This window comes from Copadichromis virginalis, linkage group LG11, assembly GCF_057382275.1.
Source record: "Copadichromis virginalis isolate Kocher_CV1m ecotype Utaka linkage group LG11, C_Virginalis_male_GT1.1, whole genome shotgun sequence".
Taxonomy (NCBI): Eukaryota; Metazoa; Chordata; class Actinopteri; order Cichliformes; family Cichlidae; genus Copadichromis; species Copadichromis virginalis.
Window position 1 is genome coordinate 25,399,586 of NC_140628.1, and position 19,891 is coordinate 25,419,476.

At 44.8% G+C, this 19,891-nt stretch overlaps 2 protein-coding genes across 2 annotated transcripts in view; both read right to left on the bottom strand.

Annotated features, from left to right (window-relative positions):
- The window catches only part of znf628 (zinc finger protein 628), a 10,195-nt gene extending 7,737 nt beyond the window's left edge, over window positions 1-2,458 (bottom strand). The window contains exons 1-2 of the mRNA XM_085471566.1: window positions 2,327-2,458; window positions 1,310-1,874 (exon numbers count right to left, since the gene is read on the bottom strand). Of these exons, the coding sequence (XP_085327692.1) occupies window positions 1,310-1,695 (386 nt within the window). The 5' untranslated portion in view covers window positions 1,696-1,874; window positions 2,327-2,458. The remainder of the gene's footprint in view (window positions 1-1,309; window positions 1,875-2,326) is intronic.
- A 374-nt stretch (window positions 2,459-2,832) lies between these two features.
- il11a (interleukin 11a) lies at window positions 2,833-8,782 on the bottom strand. The gene is made up of 5 exons (XM_085472700.1): window positions 8,404-8,782; window positions 7,500-7,657; window positions 4,797-4,892; window positions 4,512-4,673; window positions 2,833-4,413 (listed from the first exon to the last, which is right to left on the bottom strand). The coding sequence occupies exons 1-5, from the start codon at window positions 8,408-8,410 to the stop codon at window positions 4,234-4,236; spliced, it is 603 nt and encodes a 200-aa protein (XP_085328826.1). The 5' UTR covers window positions 8,411-8,782; the 3' UTR covers window positions 2,833-4,233.
- Between the last annotated feature and the right edge of the window lie 11,109 nt (window positions 8,783-19,891).

Below are 19,891 nucleotides of genomic sequence, written 5' to 3' on the forward strand. Positions count from 1 at the left end.
GCTGTGATCTGAGGTTTACCACATTATCTGTAAAACATGGTGGAGGAAATGTTATGGGATGAGCCGGTGTTCTGGGAATCCATCCTACCTGACAAACCATCCTATTCGTTGTTTGTGCGCATGCGCACAACACGAAATTAAGTGGCGAACCGTCCTACCTTTGTGAATGTGACCTACAAGCATACTTTAACAGCTAAAATTTAGTCGCAAAACGTCCTACCTTTGTTAATCTGAGCTAGAAGCATATTTTAACAGCTAAAATTCAGTGGCGAACCATCCTACCTTTGTGAATATGAGCTAAAAGCATACTTTAACAGGTAAAATGAAGTGCCAAACCATGCTATCTTTGTGAATGTTACCTACAAGCATACTTTGACGGGTAAAATGAAGTGGCAAACCGTCCTGGCTTTATAATTATGAGCTACAGGCATACTCTGATGGGCAAAGTTAAGTGGCAAACCATTATACCCACTTAAATTTGTGCTGGAATTACTCTGTGACAGCAGAAATATGCATAAACTACTTACGGTAGGACGTTTTCCCAAAGTAGGATGGTTTGTCAGAATACCGGGTCACTAGTGTTTATTGATAATATGACTGCTGATTGAAGAAAAAGGGTGATTTTTTTTTTTTTTTGCTTAGCAGACTCCACCTTTGGCAAACATATTTAATGAGGACACATTGAGATGTGCAGGTGAGGGAGGTTAAATGACTAAATTTGTTAGCGCAGAACCGTATTAGCCTTAAAAGACAAAACTGTAACAGTATCAAACTTAATGATATAACAGCCAAATACGGATATCGGCTGATATTAGCCTTGTTGACTCATACCAACATATATGCATTTACATTTGCCTTTTGTGGTTTTTTGGGGTGACTAAATGTTCAAACATAGCATAAAGAGCAAGGAGATGCTGATCTTTTTATGAAACACAGTTTTGGGTTTGTTTTTTTTACTCCTCCTGGTACAAAGACTGGAATTATTAACAGAAGAAAACAAACTGGAAAACATCACTGGTATCTGCTAACAGCTAAAATGTTCAATTCAATTTTATTTATGTAGCACCAAATCACAACAACAGATGCTTTAAGGTGCTTCATATTGTAAGGTAAAGGCTCTACAAAAATATAGAGAAAACCCCAACAATCAGATGACTGCCTATGAGATAGCACTTGGTGACAGTGAGAAGGAAAAACAACCCTTTAACCGGAAGAAAGCTACAGCAAAACATTATTTTAGACATCAGAACTGGTCATGAACTTCCTAATATGTGAATCCTCAATATTAATATAATTTTAGTGTGGGTACCGTTGGTGATAGAGCAGAGCAGAGGAGCCCTTGAAGGCCTTGGGACAGAGGTTGCAGCGGTAGGGCCTTTCATTGTTGTGGCTCCGCAGGTGGTGGGTCAGCCTGGATGACCACCTGAAGCTCTTGCCACAGTCCAGACACTGGAAGGGATGATCCGTCTGCTCTGGCTGCGGGACTGACCCGGACACTGACGATGACACCATGTCCAGAACCACTTCCTCGCCACCTTCTACTCCCCCTTTTTCTCCCTCCACCAGCTCCCCTCTCTCCCGTTCATCCTCGCCATCCTCCCCCGAACCAAGAAGAGACGGGAAAGGTGAGAGGGACGTGGTGGACTGAGCTGGCAAAAGCTCTGCTTGGACGACTAGGGCCACTGAGTTGGCCATTACCAGATCAACCTGGTGGCAGATGATGGTTTTCCTTAGAGGCAGAGGGGTGGGTGGGATCAGTTTGTGTGCGGCATCATGGTTTTTCTTTCATCTTTTCTTCTGTGCCTTCATAAATTCCTTCCCTGCTGGCCACTGTAGCACCAGCTGTCATCCCAAGCAGTGAAATGAGGGCAAGTCTGAGATAAAAGGAGATGGAAATAAATACAGTATTACAACATTATAACAGTTGGTACCAAAGCTCCCTTTAAATTTCCCTCCCTCCCTCCCATCTCTGAAGCTGGTCCTCCCTCCCCGCTGTCTTTCCTCCGGCCGTCAGTCCGTGTGCGCTGTATCTCCACACTGGCGCACGGTTTCTGTCCTTCCCCGCAGTGCGGTGCTTGTTAGCACCACAAACCAGCGGCTACAGCAAAGTTACACACCGAGCTACTCTATAACTGTCCCAATGTCTTCCGACGAGCTCTTGCAATCCAGCAGTTAAAGCAGACACACACACAGATTCTTTGGCGAATTAACAAAAACAGTTAGTGGCCTGCTTTTAAAGCTAACCAAGCCTCCGGCTCAGTGCGGAACAGCTTCTTTTAACTGCTCGCCATGAATGTGCATGAATGCGGGCTGAGGCCGTACTCACCGCGGGTACTTAACTCATCTTAAAGCTATATTGTTGATCATATGAAAAGAAACTGGGTGCTGCAGTGCTAATCCACACAACCTTAACAATAAACACAGCACAAACTAACAGCAGTTCTCCACCCAATGCCGCCTTTCAAGAACAGCGGCAGCGATTGGCTGATACGTACAATAGATGAGCTACTCCCATTGGCTGGGGGCTTGAACAGACAGGTTGACGTTCTTACCAGAAAACATTTAGAAAATCAAAATTTGGCGTAAGCTAGTTATTAGTAAAGGATCCATACTCCAAGATGCTCCAAATTAATCTAAAAGCTTTTTTCACATTCGAGCTCAACATTTATCAGTTTTTGCCTCGACTCTTCTGCACAGACTGTTGGGTAATGTAGTTTCTGAGTGTGCACCCCCTCAAAAAACGTCCATCTGTCACACAGTTCATATTACAGGTGTGGTAGTAGGCCACGCATATTTAAAGACACACAAAAACCAGTGTGCACATTCTGAAGTTTTTATTTCACCAAGGCACATATTTCACATTGAGGCCAATTAGTGTATGTAAGAGGCATTTTGATGTTACAACAATAATTTAAACGTGATGGTATAATAATAGCGAATAAGAATAAAAACTGTATAAAAGTACAAAAGGACAGGAGACTTGCTCCACTGCAGCACAAAATAAATAGTTCCACCAAGTTACTTAAATAAATAGTCAATACTGTAACAAATACTAGAATAGGAATGAATAAAAATTATAGTGATAAAATTGGTCATCTACAGTATGTTGTAGAAAACGACATAATACACAAAAGCACTGTATACAACATTTACATTCTTGTACATTTATGTACACCTGTACAGAACATAGTGTCACAATACATAGTATTTTAAGGCTTTGGGTGTTTAACTAAAAACAAAAACAAAAAAATCCCCAAACTTTTCTACACCAAAGCACAGGTTCAAAATCAGCCATCCCACTCTTAGGAAGGGCCAATCCCGACAAGTTTGTGCAAAGAATCTAATCAGAATCATCAGTGCTTAGCAACAGGGCACATTCATATGACTTTACCACAATGTTAACTACGCCTCCACGTGCAGAACACAAGGGAAGCAGGCACTGAAAACACAAATGTGACTGTGGTACGAAAGAAAGGATTCGCTTTTCTTCAAATACCATCCTAACGTGGAAGAAATAAAGTAAAATGAATTTGATAAGGAATTGATAAATTAATGTGTCATGTGGAATATTTTACCATGGCTGGAGATGACATTATGAGCTTTTGAAACGTATACTTTAAGGGCCCTATAAATAAGGAATAGTGAAGGCCTAGGCTGCCCCAAATGCATGCTACATCTACTGGAAGAATTATCATCTGAAGAAAAATAAAAATGTAAAAGTAAATTAAGCTGATTTATACAAATGTCATTATCAGAGCTATCAGTTCAGGAAGTGCTACAGTGTTTGTTTTTTGTTTTTTGTTTTTGTTTTTGGGTTCAGTGAGACACAAGAGAAAGGGAAAGATTACAGAAATGTGGGCAAATGAGTTCACGTTAGTACAGAAATAAGATAAATAAATAAAAATTAAATAAATAACTAACATTCAATAAATAAATAAATACATAAATAACACGGTCATGACATGACGGTTTCTTGACATAATCATTGGAGTTAAACTGGAACTTGAGCTGGAATCGATGGTTGTAACTGGCTGCATTGTGGTGCATCCTCAATGGCTCTGATGGAAAGACACATTCCTCAACACACATGCTGACACACAGGTTGATATTTGGGCCTCTTTAGGGATGCTGTCAACTACAGTGCACACTGACATGGTCTTGTTTCCCTTTTGATGGGGACGGAAGTCCATGTATTCTCACTGGCTCTGCAGCCCCCTTTTACTTTCTGTATCATCATTGGACTGCAGTGACCTTGGGCTTAAGGCTGAGGAAGGCTCTGTACGCCCAGTCACAGAAGAGCTTGAAGTGCTGAAGAAGCTCATTGGTGGACTGCAGGACATCAAACTGATAGGGGAGGTGAGGGGGGAGGGAGGGGGTCGCCGGACTGAGCCTTGGTGCTTCAACTCTCAGCATCTGTGGAGGAGAAGACGGGCAAACACACGGATTAGAAAGCTCAATCACAGCGGCGGTGGCGCGCGCTGAGAATCGAACAGACAAACTCAGCTCCTCACCTGACGGTGCAGCAGAGTGATGAGAGATTTCATCTCTCTGATCATCTCCACCAGCTTGGGCACTGCAGGGTGGTGGTGCTTCTTCGACACTCTGTTGAGCCACTCAAAGTGGTGCTCGTACAGCTTCAGGTCGGAATGAAGCTGTGAGAGCGTGGGCTTCAGCTGGAAACAACGCAAAAATACTTCAGAGACTTAGCATGGGAGTGTCGAAACAGGCCAGCTCCCCGCCCCCTCTCTCTCTTTTTCGCCACATGCACACACACAAATACATTATCAGAGCATTACCTCAAGATTGTTGAGGTCATGGGCTGATCTGTTGCTCATTTCTGGCAGAGACTTGAACCTGTGGGGCTCCACTTCTGAGTCAAATGCATGCTCCTTCTGAAAGAGAAAACAAGACACAGAGCAGCCCCTTAGCAATTTACATCAGCGCAATTTTACTCATCCTGAAACAAGTCACGGCAGCATGAGGAAAGTATTAGTCTAGCATCTTGATTGGGTGCCTGTTTTCTGCACTTAGAGACAGTAGCTCTCACTGAGGGGAGTGTGGTCGATCGGGTCAGTGTGAGTTCACCCACATTCAGCCTCCCCAAATGTCAACAATAAGAGAAAATGAGCTGAACCCACAGGATGTTTTCTGCTGGGAGTGTGGATAACAACATACGCAGTGACTAAGAAAGCTCCAAGTGGGACAGACAACACAGGCCTGCGGGGAAACTCCAGGGTCACAGCTATAAAAAGAAAGAATGACGCAGTGCCGCTGCCCAGCTCAGCCTGTGTAGTGCCCACTTTGACCAGCAGAGGGGGATAAACAACCTAATGCCAGGTTTATGGGATTCTGCTTTGGAAGGGCAGCTGAGCTCATCAGTAGTGCAATTTAGTATTAAAGACGTAGGCCTATTTTAGTAATGAATAGGGACAAATAGAGATGAGTGAAGTGGTATGCGTCATTTCTAATCAGCAGAGGAACATAACAACATTAGAATAATGATTGCTGAGAAATGTTTTGTATAAACAAGTTGAGTGCGCTTATTGCTTCCTTAACCTGTTGTTCTGTGCTTCCCTTGCATTACTTGTTGTTCGCTTCCACTTGTTTTTGTTGATGTTTTTGGAGATAAATGTCCTGTATTGTCTCTCCATCAGCCCTTTATAAGAGCTCACTTATGTCTGTGGTCCAATGTTTTGTCTCCGCTGCCGTTTTCTCCCCTGCTGTCCCTTACTTCCCCCGTCCCTCGCCTCTCCCTGTGTCTCATACCAGGTGCACAGGCACATGCAACATGACGTGCACATGTGCATGCATGCACACACACACACACACACACACACACACACACACACACACACACACACCACCGGCTTGTCATCTAGTTGTTTCTCTGATCTCTCTTCATCTCTTGTGGTTTTTGCCCCATCTTTCTCAGCCTTTAATTCTGCCTCTTATCCCAGTTTCTCTCGCTCTCTTCATCCCAGACCATGACCTCACCCGACAGAACCTAGCATCCAACCTTTTTCTTCCTGAATGCAAATACTGGAATGTGATAAATCTTTTTGATTTTTATCAAGTCACTTTGCTGTGGCGACCGAAAGCAAAACACTAAACACCGCACCTACACTACCACGGCTATTTACAGAGCCCTCAATGCACACACACACGGCCACAAAAATGCATACAGACAAACGCATGCACACACGTATACACATTTGTATGTATGCAAGTGTGCACAAACTCATACACAGGCACACTGGAAAACCTGGGCCCATATAGAACTATGTTTATACACATACGCACATTTCTCCCTCTTTAAAGCATCAGTTTCATTGCTCTTTTGCAGGGACTTTCCATGGATTCCCATTCTATTTATCTTTCCTAACTTTGTCCTCTTTTTAGTGGAATTCCACACAAAAAAAGGGGGGGGGGGGGGGGGGGAATTAAAAATAAATCCCCAGTGTTAGTGAACACTGTCTAACACTGTTTCGGATGCCCTTTGATAATCCTGGTGTGCTCACATCTGGATTTCAGATTGTGATGCTACTACACAATGACTATAACATTATTTCAAAGCACAAACACAAACACACACGCAAACACTTTCTCAACACTGCTGGACAAGACTAGAGAGAGTATGTGGCTATTTCTAATTTTATCTCCTGAACAAAAGAGTTTAAAGATTTGCATAATGCAAAAATAGAATCAATATCAGCCATGTGTAACCAAAGATCCAGAGATATGATGCAGTTTTCTTTTCACCTGTTAAAACACAGTGTTGATACACAATCACCTGTCAGATCCAAATCTTGTCTAAGTTCTCAAATCTGATTTCCCTACTAACTCGACTGTCATCGCAATAGGATTTCGGGCCAGACTTGTCGCATTTAATTGGGGAGAGAAGCTCAACACTTCACCAACCGCCGACCATAAACATGTTTCTGTGTAAACAAGCATGCGATACACGCTGCTGTCATTTCACAGACGGCGTGCTTGGCTGTTTTTGTAGCTGGATGGAGGTAGATTTAATTTCACTGCACCTCCACTGGCACCTTCTTTGCCACCAAGTCTTAATGCAACCGCCACCAGGGGAGGTGACCAGGCACACCGGCATGCTGCTGAGTCAGACCGCCTCTCCCGTGTGGATTAAAAGTGAGATCACTGAGTCAAATCCCCCCCGAGACGTTTGTTGCCCCGTGTAAGCATGCAGATGGACTCGTGAAAGCAGCTTAAGGTGGACTAAAGCCCCGAGCAAACCTGGTATGCGTTTGCACAATAGTGCGTGATGCAAAGTGGGTGCAGTTTAATGTGTGAGGTTACCTAAACCGAAAGCTAACATTAGCACCCAAATCCAATTAGTAAAAGATCAGTCTGTGGTGTAATGACCAGCATCGTCTTCCAATTCAATTAGCACGGGGTGGTCAGGGCCTCGCAGCCTCCACTCCCGATGTCAGAGGCTGATTGGTAAACCTAATGGTCTTGAGGACAGCTTCATCACTTACCAGCAGTTCTGTGGTGAGTTTCATTAGATTTTTGGTCTGATTGGACAGTTTATCCAAGTCACTGGGTCGCCGCTGTGGCACCGGAGAGGCAGACGTGAACACGGGCAGCTGAGCCAATAGCAGCGAGAAGAGGAGAGATGAGGAGGAGTCGAGCAGCACTGCAGGGGTAGAACAAAACGGAAGCAATTAGTGGAGAGGCGCTGTCATCTCGCCATAATGATAATGGCCTCGGGGCACGGCTGTCAGCTTTAGGGGAAGATATTGCACCATGATATAAACAATAGCTCCAGACTTGGCAAGAAGAATCCTGAAGAGCTTCAGAGTCATGTTTTCACAGGCTGAATGCAAATCATTAAAACATTAAATGCCAGGCTTTGACACAGAATAGCTCCATTTCATCTTTACCATAAGCAAGGCAATGAATGCCGCTGATTGTCACACCTGCAACTCGATAGGTACGTGAGCCGGTGGTATAAATTATATAGACCAAGTCAAGCCAAGTCAACTCTCCTAACAGTAAGCTCATTCATTCTTGTCCTTTCAAGTTCAAGTACAAGGTAGACTAAGTATTAAAAGGGAACCACAGTGGTGTTGAGATGATGAATGCTTGATAATTACAGGTGAACCACAAGAATCGCAGCCAAAATAACACTGCAGAAGCATCTGAGCTCTTCGTCCCAGAGCAACTTTAACAGAATTAAGTTGCCCAAATCTTCAGTCGAGCAATAAAGAAGCAGTTGCTTAGATTTTCTGATCTCTAAATAATTTAACCTGTGCACAGTGGGGGGAAGCAACTTTTTAACAACAACAACAAAAAACTAACAAAAAATTTTAGAACAAAGCTGATTAAAAATGAGAAACATTTATAAGATTTTTTTTAACCCACAGTCATATAATCACTTACATTTCATATTGGTTCGGATCCAAGAGATAGGCAAACCAGCAGAAAAACGGAGGCAAATAAATAAATAAATAGAAAATTAATAAATAAATTGAACTCCGGAAACGGTCACGTGCTCCGGTTTCTTCTTGCTCACTCTTCTGTCAGAGTGAGGAGGAAAGTTGTCAGGACACACTGAATGAGAGAGCGCAGAGTGATGAGTGCGAGCACTCAGACGGCAAAGTCAGAAAGTTAAAGGTAAAAAAAAAAAGCGAATATCGTCAAACTTTCTTTTTTCAGTAAAGTTTGAGAGGAGCCCCTGCAGTCTTTATAGAGTGCTGAAGGCAGAGAAGCACTTTGGCAGTTTGGAGAGAGACAGAGAGAGAGGCTACAGAAATGCAGAGAGAGGGATGCGAGTGTGGTAAGTCCAATTTTTGCGCGCAGTGAAGTGTTTAGGCTTGTTTAAAACTTCCTTTATAAAGACGTCGGGCCTATGACACATCGGCAGTGACTCACTTCATTCATAAAAACACACACACGCAGACACACGCTCTCTCTCCCTCTCCCTCCTCTCTCTCTCTCTCTCTCGCCCTCTCTCTCGCCCTCTCTCTCCCTTTCCTCCTCCCCTCCCTTCTGCCCTGTCTCCCTTTGCGAAACTTTAAAAAAATGTTCCGTTGTTTTTTCCCCCTCTATCACTTTCTCTCTATCCTATCCTATCCTATCCTGTCCTGTCCCTATCTCCGGCACTTCCTCCGTCGCATCTCGCTACCTGCCCCAATCAGTCGCATCTACCTCTTTCTATCTTTCCATCGCCAAATCTCTTCCCCCCTAACTCTCTATCACTGCAGATGTTTTAAAAAGCCCATTGTTTTCATGTGTATCAGTATATCTTATGTAACCATGTATCTTTTCGAGCCTCTACACTCTAGTTTTACCTGTCCTATCTTTTTCTTGCGTGCTGGTGTGTTTTTGTGTTTTTTTTCCTGTTATACTTCAGGGGGAAATGTCACAGAAATTGTGCTCCTGCTTGTGGTTTAGGCTACACACGTCACATTCCCAGTACAGTATTATGGCTAATACCTTTTAGCAAACACCTTTTTCTCCTGTATTTCTTTTCCTCCTTTTTTTTTTACCCCTTGCTATTTTTTTCAGAGCCCCTCTTGAGACAGCAGCCTGTTATTTCCACTGCCCCCCCACCCCCTCTCTTTTTTTCACTTCTTCTCTCCCTCTCCAGGGTGAAGGAAAGAGTGAGAGACTACGGATAGGAGCAGGAGAGGTGCTGTCCAGACCAGAAGGGGCCTCTCAAAGTGTTGCATAGAAACAGTGAGCGGACACACGCCACAGGAGTGTCGAGGCGGTGGTGGGTTATTTGTGTTTGTGTTTGGGTCAACATCATATAGAGACAGATGCATGTGGATGTGTCACAGAAAGGAGGATTCAGCTCTAATAAACCAAAACAGTCTTTTTCTGGCACCAAAACGCACATGCTGATGCATGCAGAAACATCACAGACTCACTACTCCAACTTGTTTGTGTCTCTTTTTCGTACAAACACACACACACACACACACACACACACACACACACACACACACACACACACACACACACATACAGAGCGGGGCAGCCTGGAAACACTCAGTCAGGTGCAGTAAAGCGTGGCCCACTGTTGCAAAAGGGCAAAAATGAGTTTCCAGTCATCACATTTGGGACAGCTAATGCATCATACTGTACACACACTGTAAAGTAAATCACAAGGGAATCTCACTCAGACATACACAAAGGGAGGAAAAAAGGGAGAACGCGAGAGAAGGAAGGAGAGACGGGAGAGAGAGCGGGGAAAAGGAAGAAAGCGTTTTTGAGTCTGGGTGTGAGATTAGGAGACCCTCATTCACAGACATACACTCATGGTGTGGTTAGAAAATAATTAGTGGTGGGCTTTGTATGCGCACACTTGCACACTCATGCACATATACACACAGAGTTGCCAGTCCAGCGGTGGGCCTACACAGACAAACAAACACCCTCCAAATGATGAGGGCCCGGTGGCAACGAGTGGGTGGCGGAGTTGTTGTGGTGAAAAAGGGTCATGCTCTGTTTTCTCAGGTCAACAGTAGAAAAAAAAAAGCAGGGAAAGGAGGAGAGCAGGGGGAAGGAGCAGAAGAAATAGATGAGTGCGGTTGGACGTAGGGAGATATTGACACACTCGCTCTTTTTAATTTCCCACATCAAAGGGACGTTTGAAGACACAGCTGGGGAGAGAAGAAAAGAAAGAGTGAAGTTAGTCACTCTCCCTCATTCCCTCTCCGGGCTGCCTCTTATGATGGGGGTCTCCTGGGTGGTTCTGAAGCACTGTTAGGCCATCCGCCAGCACTGATCACTCACACACTATGACACAGGGAGTGCGTCTGTGTGCACACGTGCATCGATGTCAGTGTGCAAAGTTTAAAAAAAAAAAGAAAAAGCTCTGTATCTTTGTTTAGACGTTTGCTTTTCGTGTGTGAGAGCGAGCACAGAGCGGCGCATGTTGGAAAAGGGGGAATCCAGGGTTTGTGTAAATGGGTGTGCATACAGTATATGTGTGTAATTATGGGTATGCGGTGGTACAAGTGCGGTGTCTGTATAACATGCATGAGCGTTTGCGTGCGCGTCTGTGCGTGAGAGTGTGTTTGTGTGTGGCCTTCATATGCTACCCATTACATCACCAATCTGTGTAAACCACCACAGGAGGAGAAACAGAGTGAGACACTCAGACTACGACCTCAAAGACATCAGAGAGGAAGGGGAACCTGTGACAGAGCCTGCCAGCCTGCCTCGCTGCCAGACAAACTTTACTCACACAAGCTTCTCTCACTTCGCCCGTACTTTACACTGGGTTTGCTGTGCGCCATGACATGTACTCGCACTTCTATGCTTTCTTCGAATCACTCGAATGCCTCGCTCACTTCTCTCACATTTTGCTTCGTTGTTAATCCACACAGCTGCTCAAATCATTAGTCATTTAAAAAAGAAAAAAAAAACTATCAAATTCAGGAGTGTGTGTATTTTTGTAACATCCTGCAATAAACTGACAGGGAAAAGCTTGAAGAGTAGATCTTGTAATGTGGGATTTTTTTGTTCAATGTTTACTTTAGTGTGCTTTGTGGTTGTACTTTGATTATGAGAACAAATACCAAATCAGCCCATTCTGTTAATGTTGGTTTTCCCATAAATGTTTATTGCCGTGGGTCAATATCCAGGTCCAGGTGGGTGAAAAAGTAGTCTTTGTGGATTTTAGGGTTACGTCTCATGTTCTGCTTGCCTCAGTGTCATAAGTAAACAGTGAAGACGCTGGCCGTGACGCAACTCTGCTTCGATGGTAAAAGGGATTATGGGAGAAGAAGTAGTAATAAATTCACCATTTTTATGTTGCACCCTCATTTCCTCTTGGGAATTCCAACGGGGCCTGAAAAAACAAACCAGGAGATTACGTTCAAAGGGGAAACCAAATGTCCGACCCATTACTGTTAATATTTATCCTCCTATAACAGTACGCTTTCAAGTTTCCCTGTGACCTCCTCAACCTCCTGTCTTCTTCCTCTTTCCTCCGCCATTCTGTCCTTCATTCATTTTCTCCAGCTTGCTCCCAGTTGGGGGACTCCAGCGGGGTATCCTATCCTACCTATCACTATCACTGCTCCATCCCGCTTCTTTCCTCCGCTTAACCCCTGTTACTGTACCTCAACCTACGTCAGAGAGCGAGTGAGTGTGCTAATAGTTCTGGGGGGAAAGAAGAAATAGTGACACACAGAAAGGGGGCTGCAGTCATTGGGCTATAAAGTGACGTCTCTGACTTTCTTTGTCCATGTCAAAGATCAGCTTTAATGTGCTCTTGCGCTTTTTTAAAAACAGCTATCAGACAGAAGGGGCTTCTTTCAAGTCCCCACATCTCTGTGCCACTGGCAAGCTCTTATTTGAGAAAACTCCCTGCAGACGCGATTTACAAATTACGCGTGTCAATTGCTCTCTTCCTTTTCCATTTGAGCAGCCCACTCAAGACAGATATGGCTGTTGTGCATCTACTGCTTTGCCTTTTTTATTCGCCCATTAAAGGAGCATATTAACCAGCATCATTATGGCAGGTTTCCTCCGCTGGCTTAGTTCACAGAGCCGTGCAAAAGGGCAGGATGCAGTGATGAAAGGGAGAGCATGAAGCAGACGTCTCTCCCTGGCAGAAAGTTGGGGAGCCAGAACGTTTAAATCAACTCTCTATTAAGCACACTTTTACAAGGGTCATTTTGTTTGGAAACCAAACTCTATGGTATGTGACAAAACACAGTGTATGTGTGTGTATGTGCATGCATGTGTAGCGGGCAGACTCAACCGAAACCCTCTCCCTCGCTGACTCTGTGTTGCTCACCTGCTCACGTTCACCACCTCCCCAGCTCTCTCTCACTGCTTCCAAGCATTTATGCGTCTGCCAGTGAGGAAATCGCGAGCTGAAGGAACAGGTCACAGAAGGAGTATGAGAAGGAGAAGACGAGGGGCGGGAGGGGTGGTGGGGTGTACAGCAGGAAGTAAGCAACCCACGCACAAGGAACTTTTTACTGTGCAAACACTCTTTCCATCTACCCTGCTTGCTTCCTTCATCTCAGACTGGTGTTAATACACTGGAGAGCCCAGGCCTGTCTCAGAGCTCCCGCTTTCTCCTCCGGTTCTCCCTCCCGCTCCTCTCACTCTCATTCTCAGTCGCCTTAAACATTCTTTCCTCTCCTGTCATGGTGTGTCCTGTCTGCGTCCCGCTCTCTCCTCATCTCTTCCTCCCCTCAAAGTGCTTCCCCTCAGCTCCCCCTCGCTTTCTCTTTCACTCACTCGCTACCTTCCCCTTCACCTCTGATCTCCCTGTTTTCTATGACAGTGCAGAGAAAGATCCGTGAAATAGTGCTCGAGCAAATTTTTATTCACCAGCCCGACATATCACTCCACCGCTGACTCCATGCAGAGGTTTGTTTGTTTTGTTTTTTTCAAGTAAAGGAATAAAAAGAGGGGAGTGAAAGTGAAGCTCCTATTTTTGGTGCATTCCTTGGTGCTTGCAGAGTAGTTACCCCAGAGACCTTACTTGTGCATTCGCTGTCTCTTTGTCAGGATTGCACCACTTCTGTGGTGAGTTACTACATCTATGTGAGATGTGTACTCAATCAAAGCTGACCACTACTTACCGGCGCGCAGTGCGTCTGCGTCAGTCACACATTCAGCCTGTCGTCGTGTTATTCTACCGAAGCTGAGAGCTGCTGACAAACACACAGGGGAAACTGGGAAGGGTGTAAGTGAATGTGCGGTGGTGGGGGAGCGGGGGGCAGCAGAGGTTGCTGAGACGATGGGGAAAGAGTGAGGGGCGCAAGCAGACAAAAGCAAGAGGACTTGCGTGACGTCACAGTTTACCCTAGAGAGCAACTTTGTCAACGTGACATGACCTTAGTCACACTGGGGGAGGCGGGAGGATGCCCTTTTGCAGACAGATGGACACCTACATACACATTGACACATATGCTTACGTCTGTTCACACCAGCATTTAAAACTATTTATAGGCCACTATCCCCTTTAACCTGACAAGGTCCGGCTGTTTCTCTGAATGCTGACGCATTTCAGGTCCCTTCATCACTTGCCATTCATTAAATTAACGCTCATTACACACTGACAATCGTAAATCAACCTCCCACAACAATGATAGCAGATAACACAACTTATAAGAGAGCACATGGGCAGCTCGTTCTCCTGAACACTTCCTGTGCGTCAGCCATAGAGAGTGTGTAAATTTCATCATAAATGAGAGCAAACACAGGAAAGGAAGTTTCATATCCGCATGTTGTCAATGTTTATGTTTTGAAGCAGAGTACGTAAAGGGATTGGGAGCCGAGGACAACTGGTTTAGAGAGTATATTTGAAAATGTCTGGAAATCAAGAAAGACTTCTCTCCACATTCAGTAGGCTGCGCTTTGACCGCACAGGGAGGGGAGGTGGACCTCAAGTTCACTGAAATGTCAACTTTGGTTTGAAGTGACTTTGACTAAAAGCAGTGCAAACACAGCACAGAAGATACACTGTCGTCCGTCTTAGATTCAAATTTCAGCGGTTGTTGTGTTGCTGTTTGTTTTTCTTCTCTTTTCTTTTTTTGTGTATTCTCCAAGGAACAAAAACATTTACTGTAAATGTTTATTTAAAATGTGAACTGTCTATCCCCCATACTTCTTGGACATGCTATCTTATCTCTGGAATAGTGAGAGTAAGATATGGAAGTAATGTGTTTGCGTGCATTCTTCTTAACCACCCTTATCATTATCTCCAGCTGACAAGTTTGACGGCCATCTTTTCCTTGCACATCTGCACATCCTTGTCACAGCCCCCGGTGTCTCTCGAGTTTTATTTTCTTGACCTTTGTTCATCGTGGGAATGCAAAAAAAATAAATAAATAAAAAGCTCAGTTTAGGATGCAGTTTGAGAACCATTTGTATCATTGAGGTCTATGACTAAGAGGAACGACATGAAAGTTATTCTAATCTCTCTATAATTATTCAGGCTGTTTATGTGCACTTTGACCCCCCTGCTGTTTCCAATTACCCATAAACTGCTCTTTCGGGAGACATTTAAATGCCTTGCATGTCTCCTTTTTTTCAATAACATTTTCTGAGTCAAGGACTTAGAAATGAAAGCTATCCAGAATTTTCTATTTTTGGCACAGAGTTCACACACATTGACAGCAGCCCCCCTCCACCACCACTACCCACCGCTTCATTCTTTTTATGTCACCTCCTTCTCCTCATTCTCTTTCTGTTCATCAATCACACTGTCCATCCTCATCAAAAGCAAACCCCTGGATGTACGAATGATGTTAGTTTGCATCAGTGCCTGCCTTGCATTGCTGACACCCTTGCGGCTGGCTGGACCTCCAGCAGTGCCAGGAAGTATGCTAAGAATGCAAGGAATGGCCCAGTGAACGATAAGTAGGAAATTCCCTGCAGTAGACTGGACTAAATGCCCAAAAGCAACCGGGGGCAAGGACATTCATCTGGGATAATAAATGACGATAAAAGGTGGGATTGGAAAAGACGGAAGAAGGAAATCTAGACTGACGTAGGTCTAGGCTATGACTCTAAAACTGTGAACAAAGGCAGTGGCTTTATTAGGAGGCCGAGAGAGAGGATGAAGAAAAGGATGGGGCCATGACACACATAAAGAGACAAGAAAGGGACAGGAGGGGTTGGGATGACTGGATCGAGATAGGTGGGACACTAATAGGGAAAAGAGCAAATTAACAGAGGAAGAGGTGGATTTGAAAAAACAAAGTGGTACCATGGAAAAGAATGACTGAATAAAGATAGCAACTACAAAGACGTAAATCACTCTATCGTTCATTGAAAGGGTGCTGAACGAGATCGAGAGCTGGCTGTGGGGCAGGAAGAGGGCGTTCAGATAGAGGCATGTCACAGGAAAGATAAAGCTCTTTAATCAGCCCTGATTGGGTGACTGTGACTGGGAAGAGGACACACACCTCACAGACCGATTTCTTGCTGGTGAACCCTTCGGTTTGACTGACACCGCCTCTGTATGACTCACTCACCTGACTTTTTCTTGCCATCTCCCACGCAGTGGCATGTGCAGAGGCTTTCAAACATGGTTTAAACAGCGAGCGCAACATTGCCAAACCCTGATCCAGATTAGCCTCCCGTCTGTAGTGACCTACTAAATGCGACTTTACATCAGCTTCTTCTAACGAGCCTACACCGCTTTTGTCTGGCTGCTGTTTTTCTGAACAGCCAGGCGGTAATTGTTTTGAGTTGCCAAATTGCGACTGGAGGGATTAGATTACCTACCACCGGGGTAGTACCCCCCTCCTTGTTTCCCCATTTTCCCCGGATTACATCAGAACAGAAGCACCTTCATTTGTGAGTAAGCACATACCTCACAGATGCACGGGAGGCCAAAAACATGTCAGATGTGTTAGAATACAAAGGAGATAATGGGATATATGAAACAGGGCAGGAAGTGTAAACAGTCCTTCCTGTGTATGTTTTTTTTATTCAACTCAATGGAAAGATAAGAGATGTAGAAGATGGTTGATGGGGATCTAGTTTCTGTTCATGCATGCTAGTGTGTGCCTGTATATGTGCTTCTGCATGTTTGCTTATTGTTCCTATCTGGCCTAAACCCAGTCTTTTCTGTATTCAGATCATAAATAACAACCTAGAAGGAAATGAAACATTAAAAAACTCCCAAGGGTGTCTTATCTTGTATGACATTGATTCATTCCTGTAATATCATGATCATAGCATAGACCTTGGCCAGATATAATAACAAAATTGAGACAGATAAACAATATTCTCAGCCACAATCTGGGCTTTCTCTTTCAAAAGCTATGTATTAATTAATCTTCAAAGTAAGAAGCATTCTTGCTTGACAAAGCAGGTCATTTAAATTGGCAGTCAGAAAATACTTTCCTAGACCAGGTCAACATTGTAAAGCTTAATGGAGACACAGTAAGTAAAGACCAAGATGAGATGAGATGAGAGCCAATACATGAGACTCCATTTGTACTTTATGGTGTGGTTGTGCAGGGTCGGGATTGGATCCAGTGAACGTGGACAGTTATGCTTTTCTCTCGTATGTTTAGTTCAAAACCTCATAAAATGACTCGGTGCGGTTCTCTGGCTTTTCGACCCATCTGAAACAGCTGACACAAGGCTGATAAGTGGGTGTGTGAGTTTTGAGGTGAAGCAGTGAAAGGCTCAGGCAGACAAGGAGGAGTTTTTCTTTTCTTTTTCTCATTAACTCCATTAAAAAGAACCCCTGGGAAGTTTGGACGACTGACAGCTGAGGTGGAGCCTGCGGCAACCAAGCAGGAGGGAGAGTGTTTTCATGTGTTTATGTGTGTGTTTTCCTTCACTCCTGGGACTTATATATATACATACATATATGTGGCTGCAGGTCTGTCTCTCAGGCCCTGAGCTGAGTGTGATGGGGGTTCACTCAGGGGTATAAGACCAGGCCTGGGGACGACCTGTGGAACACCCTCATTATCCTCCAGGCAGCGATGCTTTTGAGGTGTGGTCCCCCCGCCACCCTTCACCCCCAATGTGCCGAATCAGTGGAAGGCAGAAACCCAGAGAGTATCCCTGACACTAATATGGAAAAAAGCCTGTTTGGAGTGAATATAAGGGCAAATATTATTCTTCCTGAGCGTAACCACGGCGAGCACCTCTGACCTGGCAGTGAAAGTGCTGAAACAAAAAGCCCAAAGACTTTTTCTGCTCCATCAAAGCAGCGCTACATAAAATAAACATGGCCATCAGATTACCACGCTGAACACGGGGCCGCGTTAGCCCGCGCCGGCCGCCCTGCCGCCCAACCCCATGGCTCTATGGGAGTTAAGTGTGGGGTCCGCTCAGTCAACACCATGACGCAAAATGGAACAAGCCTCTGACAGAAGCCCCAGGCTGGTGGAATAAGGCCCCTGCCCACAGGCCCCCTGGCCCGGGAGAAACATACTGAATAAGAACGAAAGCGAGAGAGAGAAGCAGGAAAACAGAAGGAAAGAAGAAAGGAGAAGGGAAGAGGTAGATGAGGGCATTTTGGTAAAGAGGAAAACACCACCAATTCCAAATTTGTACCTCTCTCTCAAATTGAACAGCACGTGCATGAAGGCAAAAGCTGCTTGAGAGAACCAGCAGCAGCAGCCTAGGACAGACAGCCGCCAGTGGAGAGAAGGCCGCGGCAGGGCAGGACAGGGCAGGGTAAGATACAGTGGTTGGTGGTGGTGGTTGTAGCTGCCAGAGAGACTGCGAGGCTTACCTGGCTAGTCCTACTAACAGTGGACAGCCTCAGCTCGGTGGATCTGACCTCACAGGGGTTCCTTTATATCACGGCCTATGCCTGTGTGCATTTGTGTGTAGGTGCATGCATGCATGCACCAAAAAAAAGAAAGAAGAAGAAGTTTATGTGTTTATGTGAGGAGTTCACGTTTGGGTGATGTAACTAGGAGAAAACAAATCTGTCCCTTGAGCTTTTCTCTTGGCCTTGTAATCACCCCACTGAGGCTCTGCTGTCTGGTTCATCATCAGTCTCCCCATCACCAACCTCAGCTTCAGCCTGTCGTCTGTCTGCGTCTCACAGATGTCCCTCCAAGCATCCCTGACCTTCTCCTCAGTTATCTCAAACCCCACACAGATTCTTACATCCCCCAGTCTGTCTTTTTTGTTGTCTCTGACAGGGACATGCACATTATTCCACTTTCAGCTGACTTCACGCTACAACTACCTTTAGTTTGCACTTGAACCTCACAAGTCTCATTTCTTTGTCCTATATGAGTGATCCAGTAGTCAGCATTTTCTGCCCTTTTTGCCTGACATATGACCTGAAAAACCTTCTTATACTGTAGGTTTTAGGATGACGCAAGGCTCAGGTAAAGTGCTACCAGATCGCAAATAGATACTGACGCTGTGCCATGTTGTAGCTGTTAGCGTTAAGTGTGAGAGCCACAGGCTTTTTCACTCCTGTGTGTACAACAATGAGCACAATCACTGTGGTCCACTGGGCCTCACACCAGCAGCATTGCGTTACCATCCGTGCCTCCCTACTGTTCTCCTTTTCTTTTCATCCTTCCCTCCTTTTCTCCTCTGACTCAGCCGTTTTGTAGGAAACTCCGTCCCTTTGAAGAAGGGAAGTATCTTTCATTACTCGACAGCAGGGAGAGAGAAAGAGATGATAGGGACGGAATAACTGCCCCATTGTCTTCACCCCCTCCCTCCATCCACCAATGATAATTGTGTCGGGCTAATTACAGAGAGCTGCAACAACAGGTGTGGGGCTGTGCACCTGGGTAAAGAAGTGTACTTAGTCCTTGTGTGTGTGTCAGACAGAAAAAAAGAAAAAAAAGAAAAGAGTTGTGCGTCTCTGTGTGACTACGCAATTCTGGGAGAAAGTGGGGCTGACATGCACAGTTTGTTAGTGATTGAGATCACAGAAAACCTTGTGTGTGTCACATCCTTACAAAACCTCACTTGTTAGTGATAGTACTCAGACACTGGTCACCGCATTGTATCACAGACTACTGTATTATCACACAATGAGCACGGACCTATACCAGTCTGTCTTCCATCTGTGTTTAATTATAAAGCTACAAACTACATCTGTATGGCATTACTGGAAAGTTTAAATTAGCACACAACGCAGTCTCACTCTCACTCATACGCCACATTGAATTTCAAATGAGAGTGATTACAATCACCTAATTGATGAATTTAACCACAGGGGGCCTCTCCTCATGATTCATAATCTATAACTGGTCTATTTCAGTGGCATGTTTTTCAGTGTCGGCACAGTAAGAAAGCGGGGGAACAGAACCAGTGGCAACAGTAATGATGTAAGCAGGGGTCTCCCACGGGACTGATGTGTTTTTGGAAATTCTTTGGCTTTTTACCGTAAAGGAACTCATCTAAGAAGCTGACCGGAAGAAAGGAAGCCATTTGGATGGACGCC